The sequence below is a fragment of the Benincasa hispida genome, chromosome 10 (genome assembly GCF_027475165.1).
Source record: "Benincasa hispida cultivar pf3 chromosome 10, pf3_genome.v1.1, whole genome shotgun sequence".
NCBI lineage: Eukaryota > Viridiplantae > Streptophyta > Magnoliopsida > Cucurbitales > Cucurbitaceae > Benincasa > Benincasa hispida.
The window spans coordinates 40,113,684-40,136,040 of record NC_143487.1 but is presented as its reverse complement, the minus strand read 5'-3'; the positions used below and the strand labels follow the sequence as shown (position 1 = coordinate 40,136,040).

General features: G+C 34.1%; 1 protein-coding gene across 6 annotated transcripts in view; it reads right to left on the bottom strand.

Annotated features, from left to right (window-relative positions):
• LOC120088493 (uncharacterized) overlaps positions 1 to 21,918 on the bottom strand; it is a 39,314-nt gene extending 17,396 nt beyond the window's left edge. The window contains exons 1-4 of one of the 6 annotated variants that reach the window (XR_016524051.1): positions 21,720 to 21,918; positions 12,839 to 12,917; positions 6,158 to 6,227; positions 265 to 3,118 (exon numbers count right to left, since the gene is read on the bottom strand). Coding sequence is in view for 5 of the 6 variants with exons in the window: in XM_090306181.1 (XP_090162307.1) it covers positions 265 to 3,066 (2,802 nt within the window). In the remaining variant the exon portion in view is untranslated. Of the gene's footprint in view, positions 1 to 264; positions 3,119 to 4,085; positions 4,141 to 6,157; positions 6,228 to 12,524; positions 12,776 to 12,838; positions 12,918 to 21,719 lie in introns of those variants that run through there. The other 5 variants (XM_090306181.1, XM_039045837.2, XM_090306182.1 and 2 more) reach the window with 5 other exon arrangements.
• Between the last annotated feature and the right edge of the window lie 439 nt (positions 21,919 to 22,357).

Genomic DNA, 22,357 nt, shown 5'->3' with positions numbered 1-22,357 from the left:
AAAGTTATGATAATTATAGTAACAATTGTCTTTAAAAAGAATACACAAATTAGACACTTAAATTTTTCCATTGGATAATAACATTAAAATCTAAACATGTTTCGAAACAAATTTCTTAGGCTTTCTTTCCAAAACCTCCGCCAAATTATTTGAAAATAGTATGATGTTTTCGAAAGAAAATTACCCAATAAATAGCTATAAACAAACACAATATTTATTAAAGCAACAAACAGAAGGTAAAGAGCAGAATTTTATGGTACATACCTTTCTATCAAAGAATGGAATGATCGTTTCTGGATTTTGTGGGATGAATGGTTTGGTGCAGAAACTTGTAAGTTTTTCCACACCCCATAATCGTAAGGAAGTCAAGGGAGAAGTCCAACTGGTGGTGTGATCTTCAATTTCTACTGATGAAACAATCTCATCCATCATATCACATTTATGTATCTCAATCTCTTGAAGTTCTGAAACACCTTTAAAAATATCTAATGAGAATAGATTCCTTAACTGCTCGCAACTTCCTATTTTTATGACTTTAAGCTTGTTGAAAGGATTTGCTGGAACATGTCTGGGAACGATACTCTCCAACATCATCATTCTACTAAGACCCAACCACTCCAAAGAACTGAAATCATTTATGATCAGATGTGACATTGTTGGATTTCCTTCAATCGCAAGCCACTTCAACAAGGGATAACCATTTCCATTTGCTTTAAAAATAACATTTGGATCAAAATCTGTGGAATCATTATATGCAATAGTCAAGAGTTCAGTTCCTTTTAATAATATGTCAAATACAGTCCAATCAACTGAACCAATCTGCGATTCCATATTAAATGACAAACTCTTCTCACATTTACAAGAATTTCTTCGCAATAATTCAATAACATCATAAGTAAACCCGGTTGTACCAACAAATATAAAGAATTCTCTTAACTTCTTTAGTGTCTGCGAACTCAAATCCTTTGAGAGAATATTTTTAGCCTTCGAAATGTGTAATCTTAAAATAGAAAGATGTAGTAGAGAATTTAATTCTGAAAGCTGTGCATTTTGAATCCATGTATTCTCATACCATAATTCTTCTCCCCATTCATTAAAGCAGTCTCGTATGTCTAGCTCTTCTAATTTGGTCATGCTTGATATAATGTTTGGGCGAATCACCACCAAATTGTAGCATTCAGACACAACTAATACCTTGAGTTGTTTTAATTCAGACATAGCTACAGGTAACTCCGTGATGTTGTTGCACCTAATAATCTTTAAAATTTCCAATTCCTTTAGATGTCCAATTTTATCAATATCTATACACTCACAAGACGATAGACATAATGCTCGAAGTTGCTTTAATGACGTCCATAAGCATGATGGAAAATGCATGTCTCTCAAGTCCAAAACCTTAAGATTTTCCATTCCATCAAAAGATGCATCTACATTTGAGAGTTGAGTATAACATCTTAATATCAACAACTCAAGCTTTGGAAACTTCACGTTTGGAGGAAGGTTACAAGAGTTATTACTCTCTATATAGATTGCACGATAAGATCCACATTTATCCTCATCTAGCCCTTCATCATTTGTATATCCATAGTTCAGCGTACACATGTCATTTGTTGTCGATGCAATGTTTATTGCAGCATCACGAACTATATCATGCATTTTAACATCTTCACCATCCCTTGGATACTTCACCTCTTGAAGTTGGAGCAAAGAAGACGATGCGAGATCTTGAACCAAGTTGACTACCCTATTTCTTGCTTTCTTCCAAGTATTTACCATTTTCAACAATCTCATGCTCATTGCATACATTTGCAAATCTTTTACCGGAATCTCATAATCATCTGGAAATACACTACAAAGAAGAAATAGTAACTTGGCTTCATCTCCATCCAAAAAATCATAACTCAATCTAAGTGAAGCATAAACTTTATCACTCACATCTTTAATATCCATTGCAATGGGATTTTTCAATTTACTTAAAGCATCCTCCCAACAATTTATATGTTTTCCCTTCAATGTTTTTGCAATGATATCAAGTGCAAGTGGTAAGCCTCCGCATTCTCTTGCAACCTCCTTTGCAACGTTTTTCATATCGATTGTATCAAACTTATTGCCAATGATTTTCGTAAAAAACATCCAAGACTCTTCTTCATCTAGAGAAGTCACCTCAAAACACTTATTTGTATTCATATAATTGGTTAGTACATTTTGAAATCGACTTGTCATAAGTACCTTGCATCCTTCTTTACTTGAATCTGAACAAGGAATTCCAATCTCTTTTATAAGATTATATTCCTTCCACAAATCATCCAAAGTAATGAGGATATTACATTTCATTTCGACCAATATATTCCGTAGAAAGGATGCCCTTCCCTCCTTACTCTTCGGCAGTTCTTTATTTAGGATATCTCCAATTTGTTGTTGCATCTGCATTACATCATTAGATTGTCCTACACTCACATCAATTACTCGATCGAACAATTTGTCTTCCAACACCAATTTCTTAACTTCGTTGAGCAAATACGTTTTTCCAACACCTCCCATACCATATATTCCAACTTTTTTGACCTCCGGTCTCGCAAGTGCATCCTTAATTTGTTTGGCCATTGATGTTTTTGATCCTAAAACTTGATAACCATCAGGAATAATAGTATTCTCAGTATCTGGAAGAGGTGCAGGACAACCAACTTCCACAAAGTTGTTTCTTTTGTTTATGAGTTCAAGGACATGAATGGTCCTCTTCTTTGTTTTTCTACTTAGTTGGTGTCGTTGGAGCAAATTAATGCAAGATGGATTGGAATTGGATAGTTCATCATGGACTAATGCATTATCCACATCGACCAACCACTTTGAAACTTGTTCATGGATTGCATATGAATTGCTCCTTGCCTCTTCAACCCTTCGGTGCACATCCCTTTTAGTAGTCTCAAGATTTTCAAGTTGCTCTTTAAGCTCTTCCTTGTTTCTATTGTAGAAAATAATGTAACCAAGTTGATGTCCAATAGGTTTAAAGACACACTTTCCCACTTCTGTTACAATGCCTACTGCAACATCCATTAAAAATGCCATTTTTTGTAATTCTTCTTTTCTCCCTTTAAACTCTTGGTTATCCTTTCATTTTCTGTGGAATGAAAATGGTAAAATTGTATAAATGTATAGATCAAGAATGAAAAAGTTATCATCAGAATAATGGATTAACCTACATAAAAGCCATATGCAAAGAATCGCTACCCGATGGCAAACTTTGTCTTTTTATTAAATATTTATTATATTTTAAAAATTAAGGATGAATAGATATTTTTGTTTTTCACTTTCTATTGCAAAAACTTCTGAAATTTTGTTTTCATAAATCAAAATTAAACGCCAACTTTTGAAATCTTTCACAAAAATTCTAGAGAGAGAAATTAGACTAGGGAAACAAGTTAGTGAAACAGAATTTGAGATATTAAAAAAAAATAAAAAAAAATAGAAGCTATAGAATAAGAATTTATAGAGAGATGTACGGTAGACGGAGAGATCATCACTTAGACCCGATTTCAATTATGGAAAACTTATTAAAGGAGAGCTAATTAGATAAGTTCATAAATTAAGTATAAAACTTTAATTGCTGAATGTGTGTTTTAATTATGGTATGAGTTACGTATCTTGATTTATCCAAGACAATTTTATAAATAGAATTGATATTTACATTATTTAAGCGACCAAGTGTGAGGAAAAAATAACATAAAAGAGAGTTAGTTTGGAGTGTCTTCCAAATATAAGTGTTTTGTTGTTCTCTCGATTATTCTTTTATTGATTATTTGTTTGTGAGTGTTAAAAAATTATTATCAAAGCTTGAGTTTGGATTTTGGAAAACAATAATTGTTTAGGCAAATAGCAAAGAACAATTTGGTTCCCTTCTAAGTTCCTCAACTTACGAAAGAAAATTATAATAATTGGTGTATCCATATGAAAACTCTACTTGGTTCACAAGATGCTTGGAATATTGTTGATAATGGTTATGAAGAACCGAAAACTGATAGAGCTTTAAATTAAGCTCAACGAGAAGTCTTGCAAAATATAAGAAGGAACGACTAAAAGGCTCTCACCATCATTCATCGAGTCATTGATGATCCAAACTTCGAAAAAAATATAGAGCAACTACTGTACATTAAGCATGGAAAATTTTTTAGAATACTAATATAGGAATAGATTGAATCAAGAATGTTCGCATCCAAAAATTGAGATGTGATTATGAATCATTACATATGAAGGAGTCTGAATCAATTTTTATTTATACATCACGATTGCTAGCAGTAATAAATGAAATAAAGAGACATGATGAGACAATAAATGATCAGCAAGTAGTAGAAAAGATACTTCAATAAGTGGATGCAAAATTCGACTTCATCATTGTAGTTATTAAAGAATAAAAAAGGATTTGAGTAAAATATTCGTCTACCAACTTGTAGGTACTTTAGAAGCCTATGAAGAGAAACTTCTCAAGAAGAACAAACAAACAATTGAACAACTTCAGCAATCAAAGTTGCAGCTGAGAGATAACGAAGATGGCCATGAAAAAGGAAAATGAGGTCAAGGACGTGGTGGCAATCACAAAATGGTGATTTCAAAGGTCGAGACTGAAGAAACTTCGATCAAAGAAAATTTGATAAGGGTAATTCAACTCAAATTTATCAAAAGATCGTGGAAGACAAAATTATTTGAGGCTATAGGGAGGGAGATCAAATCATGATAGGGGGTATGATAAAAGTCAGGTTGAATGTTATAATTGTCATAAATTTGGCCATTATTCTTGGGAATACATAAATAAAGTTGAAGAAAATACAATTATGTTGAGAAAGATGATGAAAGGTGGGTCATCTTTACTTTTAGCATACAAAAGTGAAGAAACATGTGAAACTAATGAATGGTTTCTTGATAGCGGCACAAGCAATCACATGTGTGGAAGTAAATTGATGTTCATGAAACTTACAGAATACATCGGTGGTAATATTGTTGGGGTTGATATCCTAAATATCGTAGGATCTTGTAGTGTGTAATTGTATCGTAACAACATTTTATTTATTAATAAAATATATGATGTTTTATTTAATATTTAGTAGAATTAACCCAAAAATCAATAAACTAACATCCAAGGTTATCATCTATAGCTTAAACATGTCTGTAGAAACATATAGATGGATCATGTTTAAGTGATAACCTAAATGATCTGTAGTAGATACATAAGGCTACATACTTTATCCAGGTGACACTACGAGTATGGTCTGCATTATAGATGTTATAATTGTTGTAATATTCCATAGATGATCCAATCCTGATCATTTATGTGGAGATATGTGAGGATGGTATTATATATGAAGGAGATTGTATAAGACTAGACTACGAAATAACCAGTCTCATTATACAACATCGTTCATAATAAAGACTTACATTTTACTAGAATGACCATAGGTGACATGACCTGAATTCTGAGTGAGTTGTGAACTCCTGTCTATGAAGTTGGATCTGGGGATTTTTCTAATTGTGGAATTGGGAACACAGCTATACAAGAAAGAATTCATTCCTTCCTAATGTCGTGGTAAGTAAATAAATTGGTCCCTTAAGGGTTGATTCCAGGGCTTGAACAATGTGGTGTCGCACCCTCTCTTAATCCTAGAGGAGTTTGGTCATAATTAGACTATGACTTATTGTTCGTTAGAGGAATCCATAGTACTTAAGGAGTTAAATGTAGCTATAGGGGCAAAATGGTAATTTTGACCCACTTATACTTACGAGAAATTTGTGAAGTGATGCGCACTATTGATTGGTTATATCCAGTGGACACAGAAATATGTCTTTAGTGTGAAGACTGCAACTGTTGATCTTAAGCAGAGTTCCCAACAGTTAATGGATTTTAAATAATTTAACTAAAAGAGTTTAATTAATTATTCAAGTACCATTGGAACTTCATGTTATGTAACGACCGGATCCTTACATACTATGGTCCGACCGCTACGACATGCATGCTTAGACTTTTCTATTATGAGATGAGTTTTGGTAATAATCTCAAAATAACGTATCTAAGATTCTATTAATTAGGTAGAAAACTATATAAAAAGTTTATTTTACAAAACACCAGGATCCATAAAACACTATCGTAGTGATACAAAAATGCATATACCTATAATAGTGAGTTTAATAGTTGGCTATTTGAGCGACGTCCAGTTTTGCCACATACGTTGTGTCCTTACCTACAAAGTTTGTAAAAATAGGATGAGTATATAATATACCCATTAAGTAGTTCTCACATAAGGTAGTGACCAAATGCACAATCACATGCAACATGTCCTGAAAACATATGATTGGGACCGAAAATATATAATAACATTTGGTGGTCGGTTATGCTTCTAACGTAAATTTCTCCGCCCTGATAGGAAGATGAGGACTTAGGCGGAAACTAAACCATCTGATGATTAGCGGGTCATGTAGTCAGTAGGGCTAGAGTCGCATCCCACATCAACCATTAACATAAACGTAAGATTAGACCAGAGAGGTGCAACCATAGATACCCTGTTAGTCCCTAGCATAAACTTGACATAGAATTGGGTCTAGAGGGGTGCAACCATACATCCCCTGCTAGCCCTCAAATAATCTTGACATAGAATTGGGTCTAGAAGGGTGGAACCATACATGCCCTGCTAGCCCTAGAAGCATAACCTTTATCTAATTAAAATTTAATCTTATGAACAAACATAATGCATGAGGTCCCTTGTTGATAAACGTATTTTAAACATGTAATGCAACATAACAATAACATAATTATTCAACATATTAAAGGTACACTACCATGAAACAATGGTGAGATAACTACTTACCTTGACTGCGATCCTAGTTATTCCTTATTATTCCTTATGGTTTAATCAGTAGAGCTTTTCCTCTTAAATCAAAAGAAAATTTGGGCAGCACTTCCCTTACGTTTCCTCCTTCAACTAATAGAATTATTTCACCATTTTCACACGATTTTTACTACTGTGTTTTGTTTGAGAATGAGTTTAACTTCCAGCCCAAAGCCTCCTATTTATAGCCGTTTCCAGCTCTTCTCTGTGTGACAACTCATCCTACAAATAGCTTCTTTAAAATTACTTAGGTTTAAGAATTTCTCTTAATAAGACACCTAATTTTGGGTAACGTTTGTCCTTACGTCTTCAACCTTTGTTTGTATTCAATTTTAGGGTTCTCCATGTATAATTTATAAGATCGTGGCCAAATTCAACGCATAATCCACGCTTCTGTCCAAATCTCACTCTCTTTGTTTTCAGAATCTCGCTCTCTCCAACTTTCTTGTTGGTTTGGCTCTCGTGACTTTCACTTTCGCTCTCGCTCTCGCTGGTCTCGCTCTCGCTCTTGCTCTCTCCCACTGTCTCGTTGAGAATCTCGCTCTCTTTACTCTCTCTTTCTCCAATTTTCTCTCCGATTTCACTCTCTCCAATTTTCTCTCCAATCTCGCTAGTTTTCACTGCTTGTGGATTCCACTTCCCCTTTTTAACTCTTTCAAATTTTAAGAGTATATGGGCAATTAATTCACCTCCAATTCTTCTAATAAACAGTGCCCAAACAAAAGTTATCTACTGCCATTTGTCTCTTGAATTAGCTAGCGTCCAACTTCTAATTAATCCTCCCTGATTCTGCCCCCTTATTCATTATTTTTGGATAATTAATAAATTTCTTATTTTTTTCTAATTCTAAATTTCTACCCGACTTTCCTATTAAGTTCATATATTTTTCATTCTTAATTATATATTTTATTTGTTTTTCCTGCTTTCTAAATTAGGGTTAGGGTATTACATTTACCATCCCTTTAAATAAAATTTTGTCCTGCTTAACATTTGATATTTAATTACCTGAAGTGTATGCGTACAAATTTGGGTTGTTACAATCTTCCCCCCTTAAGAACTTTCGTCCTCGAAAGTTTCTTGGTTCTTAAACAGATAAGGGTATTTGACTTTCATCTCTTCTTCTCGTTCCCATGTAGCTTCTTCTACTTGCTGATTTCTCTAGAGAACCTTCACTAAACTTATTTCCCGATTACGAATTGACTTCTTTTCTCTTTCTAGGATGCAAATTGGAGTCTCTTCATATTCCAAGTTTTCACTTATTTGTAGAGGTTCATAATTTACTACATGTGATGGGTCAAATACGTATTTTTGAAGCATCGATACATGAAAGACATTATGTATTGTAGAAAGGGTAGGTGGTAATGCTAATCGATAAGCTACTTGGCCAATACGTTCTAATATTTCAAGGGGTCCAATAAAGCGGGGGCTAAGTTTGCCTTTTCGTCCGAAACACATAATGCCTTTCATTGGTGCTACCTTTATAAATACGTGATCTCCTACTTTGAATTCCAACTCTTTTCGACGATTATCAGCATAATTCTTCTATCTGCTTTAAGCTGTTCTCATTCTTTCCTGAATTAGCTTAATTGACTCTGATGTTTGCTACACCAATTCAGGTCCTAGTAGTGTTCGCTCCCCGACTTCATCCCAGTGTACAGGGGATCTGCATTTCTTTCCATATAAGGCTTCAAAGGGAGCCATACCAATTGTAGCCTGATAACTATTATTATAAGCAAATTCTATAAGATGTATCTGCGAATCCCATGCTCCAGTGAAATCCAAAGCACATGCCCTCAACATGTCTTCTAGGATTTGATTAACTTATTCTGTTTGGTCATCAGTTTGTGGATGGAAGGCTGTGCTGAAATTTAGTTGTGTGCCTATTGCTTTCTACAAACTTTTCCAGAACTTAGAGAGGAAAGAGGGTCTCGATCTGAAACAATTGATACTAGGATTCCATGTAACTTGATGACTTCTTTTAAGTACATTTGAGTTAGTGCTTCCGTAGTCTTAGTAGTCTTGCATGGTAGGAAGTGGGCCGATTTGGTGAGTCGATCTACAATCACCCAAATCATGTTGTGGCCTTTAACAGTTCTCGGGAGTCCTGAGATGAAGTCCATAGAAATATGCTCCCATTTCCATTCTGGAACATTTAGAGGCTGAAGGAGTCCTTGTGGTCGTTGCCGTAGAGCTTTCACTTGGTGACAAACCAAACATTTACTTACATAGTCGGCTATATCCTTTTTCATGTTACACCACTAGTAATCTGCTTTCAAGTCTCAATACATTTTGGTACTCCCAGGATGTATTGAAAATCATGATTCGTGAGCTTCCTTCAATAGCTCTTTCTTGATTTCTTTATCATCTGGTACACGTAAACGTCCATGATGGAGGAGTGCAGAGTCTGGGGCTGTAGAGAATTGACTGGTTTCTCCATTCTCTGATTGTAGTTGTTTGTTTAGGTATTTATCTATTTGTTGTGCATCAATTATCCTTTGCCTTAATGCAGGTCTTGCACTTGCTATTTGAGTTGTGAAGGTTTCTGGTATTAGTGAGATCTCGACTCTTTCAAGGTCATCAATTATGTATTTGGAGATGGTACTTAGGGCTGCTGTATGAGCTGACTTTCTGCTAAGAGCATTTGCAACAATGTTAGCTTATCTTGGATGATAGAGGATCTCACAGTCATAGTCTTTGACTAATTCTAACCATCTTCGTTACCTCATATTTAACTCTTTCTGGGTAAATAAGTACTTAAGGCTTTTATGATCTGTATAAATTTGGATCTTTTCCCCATATAAGTAATGTCTCCATATCTTTAAGGCAAAGACTACAGCAGCTAACTCCAAGTCATGAACGGGATAATTTTGTTCATAAGGTTTTAGTTGTCTTGAAGCATATGCTATTACCTTTCCATGTTGCATCAATATACAACCAAGCCCCTTTTTCGATGCGTCACTATACACAGTTCAACCCCCTGATCCGTCAGGTATAGTGAGAATAGGGGTTGTGGTCAACCTTTCTTTTAGTTCCTGGAAGCTTTGCTCACAAGCTTGATTCCAGACAAGGATTATTCTTCTTGGTGAGGTTAGTTAAGGGTAATGCTATACTTGAGAAATTCTTCACAACTCGTCTATAATATCATACTAATCCAAGGAAGCTTCGCACTTCGCTGACTGTTGTTGGGCGAGGCCAGTTGCTAACTATTTCCGTCTTAGCAGGATATACTAAGATTCCTTCTTGCTTTACAATATGCCCTAGGTAGGCGACTTGTCGCGTCCAAAACTCACACTTAGAGAATTTGGCATATAACTTTTCATTTCTTAGTATGGAAAGGATGTCCCTAAGATGTTTTTCATGTTCTGCCTCAGACTTGGAATAGACCAAAATATCATCTATAAAAACGATCACAAAGTTATCAAGATAATCCTTAAAAATTCTATTCCTCAAGTTCATGAAGGCTACTGGGGCATTCGTTAATCCAAAGGGCATCACAACGAATTCATAATGCCCATATCTTGTTTGGAAAGCAGTCTTGGGTATATCAGACTCCTTGATTCGTAGTTGATGATAACCAGATCGTAAGTCTTTTTTGGAGAATACTGAGGCTCCTTGTAATTGGTCAAATAGGTCATCAATGTGTGGGAGTGGGTACTTATTCTTTATTGTCAACTTATTCAACTCCCGATAATATATACATAAACGCATTGATCCAACATTTTTCTTAACAAATAAGACAGATGCTCCCCATGGAGACACGCTAGGGCGTATAAATCTCTGATCTAACAATTCTTGTAATTGTATTTTGAGTTCTTTTAATTCTGCATGTGCCATTCTATATGGTGCTTTAGATATTGGTTCAGCTCCAGGAATTAGATCTATACAAAATTCTATTTCTCGACTAGGTGGTAAACCTGGTAGCTCTTCTAGGAATACATCTTCAAATTCTCTTATTACAGGAATGGCCTTAATTTCATCCTTCTGGTTTCGTAAATCCACTACACCTGCTAAATATGCCCAAGCCCCATGGTTGAGCAAATGTTTAGTTTTTAAGGCTGAAATTATTCTTGGGGTTGTTTGTGTATTAGAACTCTTAAACTTAAACTTGGTTCCTGTTGGAAAGATGAATATGACCTCTTTATTATGGCAATCTATGCTTGCATAATTTGCTGCTAACCAGTCCATACCTAGTATTATGTCAAAATCACTTATGTCTAGGATGATAAGGGTCACTCCTAGTTTATGTCCTGATACTGACAATTCACAGTTTTCCACTACTGAGTTGGCCAACATAGATACTTCGGCCGGAGTAGCTACGGATAGAATGTAGCCTAAGGGCTTTGATGTTAATTGGGCATGTTGTCAAATGTTGTAGAAATGAATGAATGACTAGAGCCCGAATCAAATAAAGTGAAGGCATAATACCCGAGGATGGGTAATGTACCTGTAACCACTACATCTTGATCCTCTGCCTCTTGATGTGTAACATCAAACACCTGTCCTTTCTATTGTTGGGTAACCTTGTTACTAGTAGGCTGGGTGGTCTGGGAAGTTGATACTTGGTTGATGAGATTTGGGCAAGCCTTTGCATAGTGACCCATCTGGCCGCAGTTGAAACACACCCCTAAGTTCCGAAGACATTGCCCCTGATAGTGTTTTCCACAATTTCTGCACTTAGGATATGTGAATGTTTGACTCTTCTGTTGTGACTGTACGCCCTGAGTACTTTGGGAAATTTTTGCTTGCCATTGTGAACGTTGGAAGCCCTGTTGGGTGAATTTTCTCTTTTTATTTGGCATGAATACTCGTTTACAAGTTGAGGTTTTGGCAGCAAGATCTACTTCCATGAGTAAGGCCGACTCGAGGGTAAGGGCATACTCTTTGTGTCGGAAAGCAGTAACAATGCCTCGAATGCCTTCTCTTAATCTCCAAATAAACCTTTCCATCTTCTTCTCTTTTGTGTCCACTAGTCGAGGAACAAAGTGAGACAAGAGATCAAATTTTCGTTCATACTCTGCCACTGACATGTTCTCTTGACGAAGATTAAGAAATTCCACTTCCTTTTTATATCTCACTGTCAAAGGGAAATACTTGTTGTAAAAAGCCTGATTGAATTGCTGCCATGAGACTGTACTTTTGATTGTTCTTTGTGTGGATTCCCACCAGAACTTTGCATCGCCTCTTAACATGAAGGTGGCATAATTTACTTTTTGTTCTTCTGGGATGTTCATATGGCGGAAAATAGTTTCTATTTCTGTTCTCCAATTTTTTAATATAATTGGATCCACAGATGATCCATCAAATGTTGAAGGATTGAACATCCTGAATTCTCGAATGATCTTCGAGTCATTTTTATCGTTGGTTATTGGTGTGGTGGACGAGGTTGTGTTTCCATTACTCGTATTTTGTATTAGTATTTGTAGCGCCTCTGGTGTAAGTAACACATAAGGCATCTGTCCATGTCCTTGATTTTGATCCCTTGTGGATTCACTTCGAGGTCTGCCTCGTTGTATTAGAGCCCTTTGTGGTGGCATCTGGTACACACATTTTATTTTCATAATAAGGAAGCAATATAATTTTAAATTTGTTTTAACTCATACTTTATGTTTACTAAATTATTTACTAAATTACTCGTTTGAAAATTCTACTTACCAGCGTATTTGGCATAACGGTGGGCATCACTTAACAAGCCGAACCATCAAACACCCCGATTCTTCTAATTAGTAGAGCCTAATTGGCTCAAATGCTCTGATACCAACCTGTAACGACAGGATCCTTACATACTATTGTCCGACCACTACGACATGCATGCTTAGACTTTTCTATTATGAGATGAGTTTTGGTAAAAATCTCAAAAGAACATATCTAAGATTTTATTAATTAGGTAGAAAACTATATAAAAAGTTTATTTTACAAAACATCGGGATCCATAAAACACTAGCGTAGTGATACAAAAATGCACATGCCTATAATAGTGAGTTTGATGGTTGGCTATTTGAGCGACGTCCAGTTCTTCCACCTACACTGTGTCCTTACCTACAAAGTCTGTAAAAATAGGATGAGTATAAAATATACCTAGTAAGTAGTTCTCACATAAGGTAGTGACCAAATGCACAATCACATGCAACTTGTCCTGAAAACATATGATTGGGACCGAAAACATATAATAACATGTGGTGGTCGGTTATGCTTCTAACGTAAATTTCTCCGCCCTAATAGGAAGATGAGGACTTAGGCGAAAACTAAACCATCTGATGATTAGCAGGTCATGTAGTCAGTAGGGCTAGAGTCGCATCCCACAACAACCATTAACATAAACGTAAGATTGGACAAGAAAGGTGCAACCATAGATACCCTGTCAGTCCCTAGCATAAACTTGACATAGAATTAGGTCTAGAGGGGTGTAACCATACATGCCCTACTAGCCCTCAAATAATCTTGACATAGAATTGGGTCTAGAAGGGTGGAACCGTACATGCCCTGCTAGCCCTAGAAGCATAACCTTTATCTAATTAAAATTTAATCTTATGAACAAACATAATGCATGAGGTCCCTTGTTGATAAACGTATTTTAAACATGTAATGCAACATAACAATAACATAATTATTCAACATATTAAAGGTACACTACCATGAAACAATGGTGAGATAACTACTTACCTTGACTGCGATCCTAGTTATTCCTTATTATTCCTTATGGTTTAATCAGTAGAGCTTTTCCTCTTAAATCAGAAGGAAATTTGGGCAGCACTTCCCTTATGTTTCCTCCTTAAACTTACAGAATTACGTCACCATTTTCACACGATTTTTACTACTGAGTTTTGTTTGAGAATGAGTTTAACTTCCAGCCCAAAGCCTCCTATTTATAGCCGTTTCCAGCTCTTCTCTGTGTGACAACTCATCCTATAAATGGCTTCTTTAAAATTACTTAGGTTTAAGAATTTCTTTTAATAAGACACCTAATTTTGGCTAACATTTGCCCTTACGTCTTCAACCTTTGTTTGTATTCAATTTTAGGGTTCTCCATGTATAATTTATAAGATCGTGGCCAAATTCAACGCATAATCCACGCTTCTATCCAAATCTTGCTCTCTCTGTTCTCAGAATCTCGCTCTCTCCAGCTTTCTCGTTGGTTTGGCTCTCATGACTTTCGCTCTCGCTGGTCTCGCTCTCGCTCTCGCTCTAGCTCTTGCTCCCGCCCTCTCTCACTGTCTCGCTGAGAATCTCGTTCTCTTTGCTCTCGCTTTCTCCAATTTTCTCTCCAATCTCGCTCTCTCCACTCTCGCTCTCTCTCCAATTTTCTCTCGAATCTCGCTAGTTTTCATGCATTGTTGCCTTCACTGCTTGTGAATTCCACTTCCCCTTTTTATCTCTTTCAAATTTTAAGAGTATATGGGCAATTAATTCACCTTCATTTCTTCCAATGAGCAGTGCCCAAACAAAAGTTATCTACTGCCCTTTGTCTCTTGAATTAGCTAGCTTCCAACTTCTAATTAATTCTCCATAATTCTGCCCCCTTATTCATTATTTTTCGATAATTAATAAATTTTTTTTTTTCTAATTCTAAATTTCCACCCGACTTTCCTATTAAGTTAATATATTTTTCATTCTTAATTATATACTTTATTTGTTTTTCCTGCTTTCTAAATTAAGGTTAGGGTATTACATTTACCATCCCTTTAAATAAAATTTCATCCTGCTTAACATTTGACATTTAATTTCCTGTAGTGTATGTGTACAAATTTGGGTTGTTACAAGTTATTGGTCCGTGAGATCCCTACTATAGCTCAACAGTGATTAAATGAGAATCAATTTTGAATTTAATTTCAATTGTTCAAATTGATCGAGGGAATTAATTATATGTGATATAATTAATGTTAGTTAAATATATTTGATATAATTACTATAATGTATATGATACATTATAATATACCGTTTATTTGAGAGGAAATAAATATTTAAATATGATTCAAATATTAATTATATGAAATAGGTTCATATAATAAAATTTTATATAAATTTGATTTATATTAAAAACCATTAATGAGATAATTAAAACTATAGGTTATATTGTATATGATACAATATAAACTATAGGTTATATGTTATATATGATATAACCATATAGTAATATATTATATAAAGTTAGTTATTATATATACATATTTTTAATTAAAATTATTAATTTACTTTTAGTAATTTTAATTTTAAAATCAAAGGAGGTAAATAACTTCCCTTCTCTAATCTCTCAACTCACGACGTGTGAACGGTGGTGGTTGGTAGATGGTCTTCTTCACTAGTTCTGAAAGAAATATTCTCTCTGAAAAAAAGTTGGTGATCTCAGAAAGAAAATTCACAGAAAGCTTTCGTCTCTCAATTTCTCCCTCTCATGCAAAATAATCTAAAAGTCCATTCAACTCCTTAGAGATTCTCATCCTAAAAGAGAATACAGGAGTTTCCAATTGGTGGTGACCATTTTAGATTGTTCGTGTTTTTTTCGTGACAGGTCCGAAGAAGGAAATTTTCGTTAAGCCTCTTCGTTCTTCAAGGATAAGACTCCCTAACCCTAATTTTTTTCCTTTTATTTTCTTTGTTGGTATGCTGTGAATTTTACTATTATTGCATAATCATATTCCCTAATTTTCGTTTCTGTGAAAAAAGAAAAAAATTGGATGCCATCTTTCCGTTAGGGCCTTCACGGGTTATTTCAATTGGTATCAAAGCGAGGTTTTTGGTCCCAAATTTTTTATTTTCCAGAATTTGAATTACATAATTGGTGGGTAGCATTTTGTATATGTTCATGCGGTGGATGTTGAATATGATCGATAATTATTGGAGGTTTTCAAGATTGACCATTTAGATTTACAACTTTAATTTTACAAAATTTGGTTTGTAAGGACCCATGTTCTTGGAATATAATTTGCCATCGAGTCTGTATTTCATGTTTTTGAGTCGTTCATGGTTATTCCGGTGGATTTCTATTGAAAATGAAGCCAAGAACGGAGAAAATTTGAAGGTGATCGCTATTTTGTTGCAACGCTGCGAAAGGCATAATGGAACATTCTTTCCATAGCATTGCAACGCTAGGACACGGCGTTGCAATGCTGCGAGATGGACATAATGAATGTTTCACGACCAATTTAGTTCATGGCTCTTTTGGTTCTTGTCCGGTTTGGTTGGTTCGAGCGGTTCGGGTGCTAAGCGGCTCGGATCGAGCAGTTCAAGATCCAGTTCACTTGTTTAAAACTGGTTTGGCTATTATTTTTAATAGTTAGTTTTTTAGTTAAATTAATATAAGTGTTATACTAATTTAATTAATTGTTTATGTGTCCAATCCCAGTCCAAGAATTTTTTTTTTTTTTTTTTAATTATGCATTTGATGTTTGATTTATGTTTATTATTATATGTCATAATATATGTCATATAGTAAAAATCCCACCATAGGCTATGCATAATTCATGCATTATTTATGTTATAAATGTTATAATATATAGTTGCGTAATTTTAGACTTATAGCATGCACATGCATCATATAGTATAAATTTTATAATATATGCATGCATGCATTAATAACACATTCATGCATCATTCATACTATAAGAGTTATAATATATAGCATGTATGTATGCATGTATGTATGTTATTAGTTTTTCATTACTTTAGCATATAAGTATTATGTGTTACTAATGAAATAGAATTTCATTACTTTAGCATATAAGCATTTATACTATAAGAGTTATAATATATAACATGTATTTCACTTATTTTATAAAAGTTATAATTAAATGAATTAGAAATTAAAATCAACAATTTAGAATTACATGTAAACCTTAGGTTAAAATCATGTTTTAAATAGTTTTAAAATATGATTCACATAGAACTAAGATCACTTTTCTAATGATATTAGAAATTATTTAATCTTTTAATCACTTTAATAGGATTAAATTAGTTTTAATTAACATATTAAAACTATAGCAAATGTATCTACAAGAAACCTTTTGTTTAAGGCTAGTTCTGTCTAGGTTGGGGTACTTAAGTTAACGCAAACAGAACACCCCTACCTGAAAACTGACCTTGAAAGGTGAATTAGATAGATTTGCTACAAGCATGCAATTATTGATTAATATTTGTTAAAGTGCTTAATAAACAATAATCAAAGTTATTTAACTATTCAAAGTAAGTGTTGTTTTGGGCAAATTTAAACAACCACTTAGTAAAAATCAGTATTTGGATTTTCCTAAGTTAAATAACTCTAGGTAAAACACTTTTAATGGGAGGAAAATTGGGTATATGATACTTCATTTTTTTCTTTTCGCGTTTCTCCCTAAAAATTCACGTCGTGACATCTATAGTTGGTCTTGAGGAAACTTTGCTTGTGTCCCCCTACGGATGATGTTTGTATAGATCAATATCAAGGTGAATGTAGTGAGTGTTTATAGTAAGTGGGAGTGAGACGTGTGTCAACACATCCTTCAGTCTCTCTCATTAGTTTGAAGTAAAGTTTCATGTTCGACATCGAGGCATCTTTGCTTGTGTCCTTGTACGGATGGCCATTTGCATGACTCTTTATTAAAATTCTAGAAATGGATAGGGCTGCTTTAGTTTTTGTCCTAGTCGGTTTTTTCCTACAATTGGCTCATTAGGGCAGAACTTTAGAGTCTAAAATGAGGGGTTACATTTACAAGAAATTGTTAAATGAGTTTAACAATTTCTTGACCGAACAATTGTGACTAATAGTTACAGAAAAAAGAAGTTGTTTTGTCTATTAGTTGAGATAGTCTCATTTTAGTGAAGGGATACCTGATCACCCTACAGTGATTTTTGTCCTACCTCACTGAAACATCATTGTAAAATAGATGTCACTTAGGGTATATTAGTTTGTTTTGCTAAACTTGATTGGTTTTTCAAATGGTTAAATGCACATATATTAATACAAATAATTTGTACGGTTTCAATAAATAAATTTATAAATATGACTTCCACAACTCATAATTTGCTTGCCACCAACAAACTTACCAATGATAATTATACAACTTGAAAAAACACAATCAACATGATTTTAATCATTGATGACCTCTGGTTTATCCTTATGAAGGATTTTCATCCTATTCCTGCTCAAAATGCTCCTCGAAATGTTCGGGAGACATATGAGCGATGGATACGGACAAACAAGAAGGCCCCAGCATATATCTTTGCAAGCCTTTAAGAAGTCTTTGCCAAGAAGCATCAGCCCATGCACACGGCTCATGAGATCATGGAGTCCCTAAGGGGAATGTCTGGATAACCGTCTGCATGACTCAGGTACAATGCTATCAAATTCATCTTCAATGCCCGTATGCAAGAAGGGATGTCTGTTAGAAAACATGTTCTCAATACGATGGTCCACTTCAACCTGGCGAAGATGAATGGATCTGTCATCGATGAAGCCAATCAGGTTAGCTTCATTCTGAAAACTTTACCTGAAAGTTTCCTATAGTTCCGTAGCAATGCTGTTATGAATAGGATTGATTACAACCTGACTACCTTGCTCAATGAGCTTCAGACTTTCTAATCCTTGATTAAAAGTAATAACAGAAGGGTGAAGAAAATGTTGTTTCATCCTCTAAAAAGTTCTACAGAGGTTCGACCGAGTGAAACAAAGTCTATGTGTTCTTCTTCTGGCACCAAAAAGTGGAAGAAGAAGACAGGTGGAAAGGGGAAGGCTAACCCACTAACTACTATCCAAAAGGGCAAGAAAACCAAGATTTCAAAGGGAATCTATTTCCATTGCAACTAGAGAAGAGGAACTGTCCTAAGTACTTGGCAGAAAAGAAGAAGTCCAAGCAAGGTAAATATAATTTTCTTGTTTTTGAAACTTGTTTAGTGGGGAATGATGATTCAACCGGTATAATAGATTCAGGTGCCACTAACCATATTTGTTTTTCATTTTAGGGAATTAGTTCTTGCCGACAACTGAAAGCTGATAAGATGACGATGCATGTTGAAACTGGACATGTCGTGCCAATTGTACTACTGAGAGGACTCCGACTTACTTTACATAATAGATATATTTTACTAGAAAATGTATTTTTTGTTTCTAGTTTAATGAGGAACTTGATTTCTATAAAGTGTTTAAATTGAACAAAATTATATTGTTAATTTACTTGTAAATAAAATGTTTATTTCTAAGAATTTTATAAATCTGTGTTCTACTAAGCTGGAAAATAATTTGTATGTGCTAAGACGGTTAGCAACTAAAGCCTCCTTAATACTGAAATGTTTAAAATTGAGATAACTCAAAATAAAAGTCTTATATGTTCTCCTAAATAAAATGCCTAACTTTGGCACTTAAGATTAGAACACATCAATCTCAATAGGATTAAGAGATTGTTGAAGAATGAACTTCTAAGTGAGTTAGAAGAAAATTCTTTACTTGTAAGATTGTGTTGAATAAACTTTCAGTCCTCTGTGGTCCAACAAATGTTAAAGTAAGAGAAGAGTTTGAATATTTCACACTTTTACTGATGATTATTCAAGATATAAGTATGTTTATCTAATGCAACATAAGTTTGAATCTTTTGAAAAGTTCGAAGAATTTAAGACTGAGGTTGAAAGTGCATTAAATAAAAAAATTAAAATATCTCGATCTGATCGAGGTGGAGATTTTTTGGATCTAACATTCTATAACTATTTGATGGAACATGGAATTGTATCCGAATTCTCAGTACCTGGTATACCTCAGGAGAATGGTGTATCAGAAAGGAGAAATCGAACCCTTTTGGACATGGTTCAGTCTATGATGAATTATGCTTCCTTACTTAGCTCGTTTTGGGGGTTATGCTGTACAAACTGGAATTTATATTTTGAGCTGTATTCCATCCAAAAGTGTTACTAGAACACTTTTGAAGTTATGGAATGGTCATAAAGGTAGTTTATGCCATTTTAGGAATTTGGGGTTGCCCAGCATATGTGCTTGAGACAAATCCTAAGAAACTGAAATCTTGTTCAAAATTGTGTCTATTTATAGACTACTCTATAGAAATAAGAGGTGGTTACTTCTACAATCCTCAAGAAAATAAAGTGTTTGTATCAATAAACACTACATTTTCAGAAGAAGACCATATAAGGGAGCCTAAGCCACACAGTAAGATTGTGTTGAATAAACTTTCCAATGAAACTATCGAACCTTCAACAAGATTTGTTGAAGAGCCCAACACCTCAACAAGAGTTGTTGAAGTTGGATTATCTAGTAGGTCAAATCAACTTCAAGTGTGGAGGGAGCCTCGGCGTATAGTGGAGAGTTGCAAACCCGCCTGTTTGTTATATGGGTTTAACAGAAATCCTAGCTATGTTAGCTCACGGAGATGTTAAGAATCCATTATCTTATAAAAATGCAATGGAGGAAATTAACAAAGATGAGTGGATCAAAATCATGGATCTCGAAATTTAACCTATGTACTTCAATTCGGTTTGGGATCTTGTAGATCAACTAGATGGGGTTAAACCTATAGGCTGTAAGTGGATCTACAAGAGAAAATGGGGTGCTGATGGGAAGGTGCAAACCTTCAAGGTTAGGCTTATTGTAAAGTATTATACCCAAGTTGAGGGACTCAACTATGAGGAGACTTTCTCACCTGTTGCCATGTTAAAGTCTATCTAGATCCTCATGTCCATTACCTTATATTATGACTATGAGATTTTACACATGGATGTCAAGACCGCTCTTCTAAATGACATTCTTGAGGAGACCATTTAATGGAGCAACCTGAGGGATTCATAACCCAAGGTCAAGAGCAAAAGGTTTGCAGGCTTAGTCAGTCATTTATGTAATCAATTTTTTTTTTCTTTAAAAATAACAACAAACGAATCACAAAGATGATAGTTGATTTTTTTTTTTTAGTACGCTTTTAGTTTCTTTTTTGTTTAAAGAAAAATTAACTAAATAAACTAATTAATTTAAACATAGGAGAAAAAAATTGAAACTAGTTGAAGATTAAAAAAGAAAAAGAAAAAAAATTACTATTACCCGTATAAGATGCTTAAGGGAAATCCTTGGTAGGCTTTAAGTTTTCTTTCTTTCTTTTCTTTTCTTTTCTTTTTTTTTTTTTTTTAATTTAAACTTTAATGAAAAAAACATGAAATTAGTAGGGGAAAATTGGAAATAGTTTTAGATTTTTTTCTTTTTTTTTTTTTTTTAGAAAAAAAACTACTAGTTATCATCCCATAAAGATGCTTATCGGAAATCTTTCCATAGCCTTTAAGTTCTTTTTTTCTTTTTAATTTAAACTAAACAAATAAATAAAACCAACTAACTTAAATTTAACAGAAAAAAAAAAAAAAAAAATATCTAGTTAGGAAAATTTGAATTAGCTTAAGTTTTTTTTAAACAAAACGACTGATAGATTTCTAAGAAAGGTATTATTGTAATCACTATGTGAAAGAAGTTGGAAAAGAAGTTTTTTTTAAAAAAATATTAGTGCTGTCCTTTTGAAAATTTTTTGGGTTAGATTTAACAATTTGCCATTTCTAAGCTTCAATTGTGAAAACTAAAAACAAGAAAACAAAAAACCTGTTTTTTTTTTTTTCTTTTACTTTTTCTTTGTTTCTCTCCACCACATCTCTATTTTTTCATCATTGACCACTGCCATCGATTCTTTTGGTTGTCACTTCTATATTCTTCTTCATCTTTTATAGAAGCTAGCAATTCTACTGAAATATTATCTATATAATAGAAAGTAATGATTAACAGGCATGAGCAGATGATCTACAAGAATCAGATCATGAAAAATATACAAAAACCAGACTTAATTAAGATCTATGATTTATGATGCTAGAAATAGAGTTCAAAAAGAGAAGCGGAATACTTACTTGGTTGAAATGAAGAAACCGAAGCTACAGCGTCTGAGAGACTAAACCAAAGCACAAGAGATATAAGAGATGTGGTCGTGGGTTTCGCAAGAAGCTTGCCTTTAGGAAAGTAAAGTACTCAATTATTCCGTTCCACTGTTCCCATGGAGAAAATTCAAGAGACCTTTATGAGAGAAAAGGATGAGAGAGTTGTGATTGGCAGAGCAGAGAGCCCGTGAAGGTGCAATAAAATTTAGGTTAGAATACCATTTAAGTCCTCCTACATTGATTCTTCTATGCTTCAATTTTAGTCTTCATTGTTTCAATAATTTTAAATTTAGTCTTTCAAAATTATTATTTTTTACTCGCATCAATTAAATAATAATGATAATTTTCATGCAATGAAATATAATATGTAAATATATTTTAATAATTTATAGTAAAAATTCTATAGATCATAACAAAATGTTCTTTAAGAAGTGGACAGTAAACTAATATCAGGGACTAAATTTGAAATTTATTAAAACTATAGGCACTAAAATTGAATATACTTCAAAGTATAAGAACTAAAATGATATTTTAATGTTACGATTTTCTCAATAAACAACGTCTCTTTTCGTACATGTAAAATCAGGACCAAATTAAACTCACCATTTAAT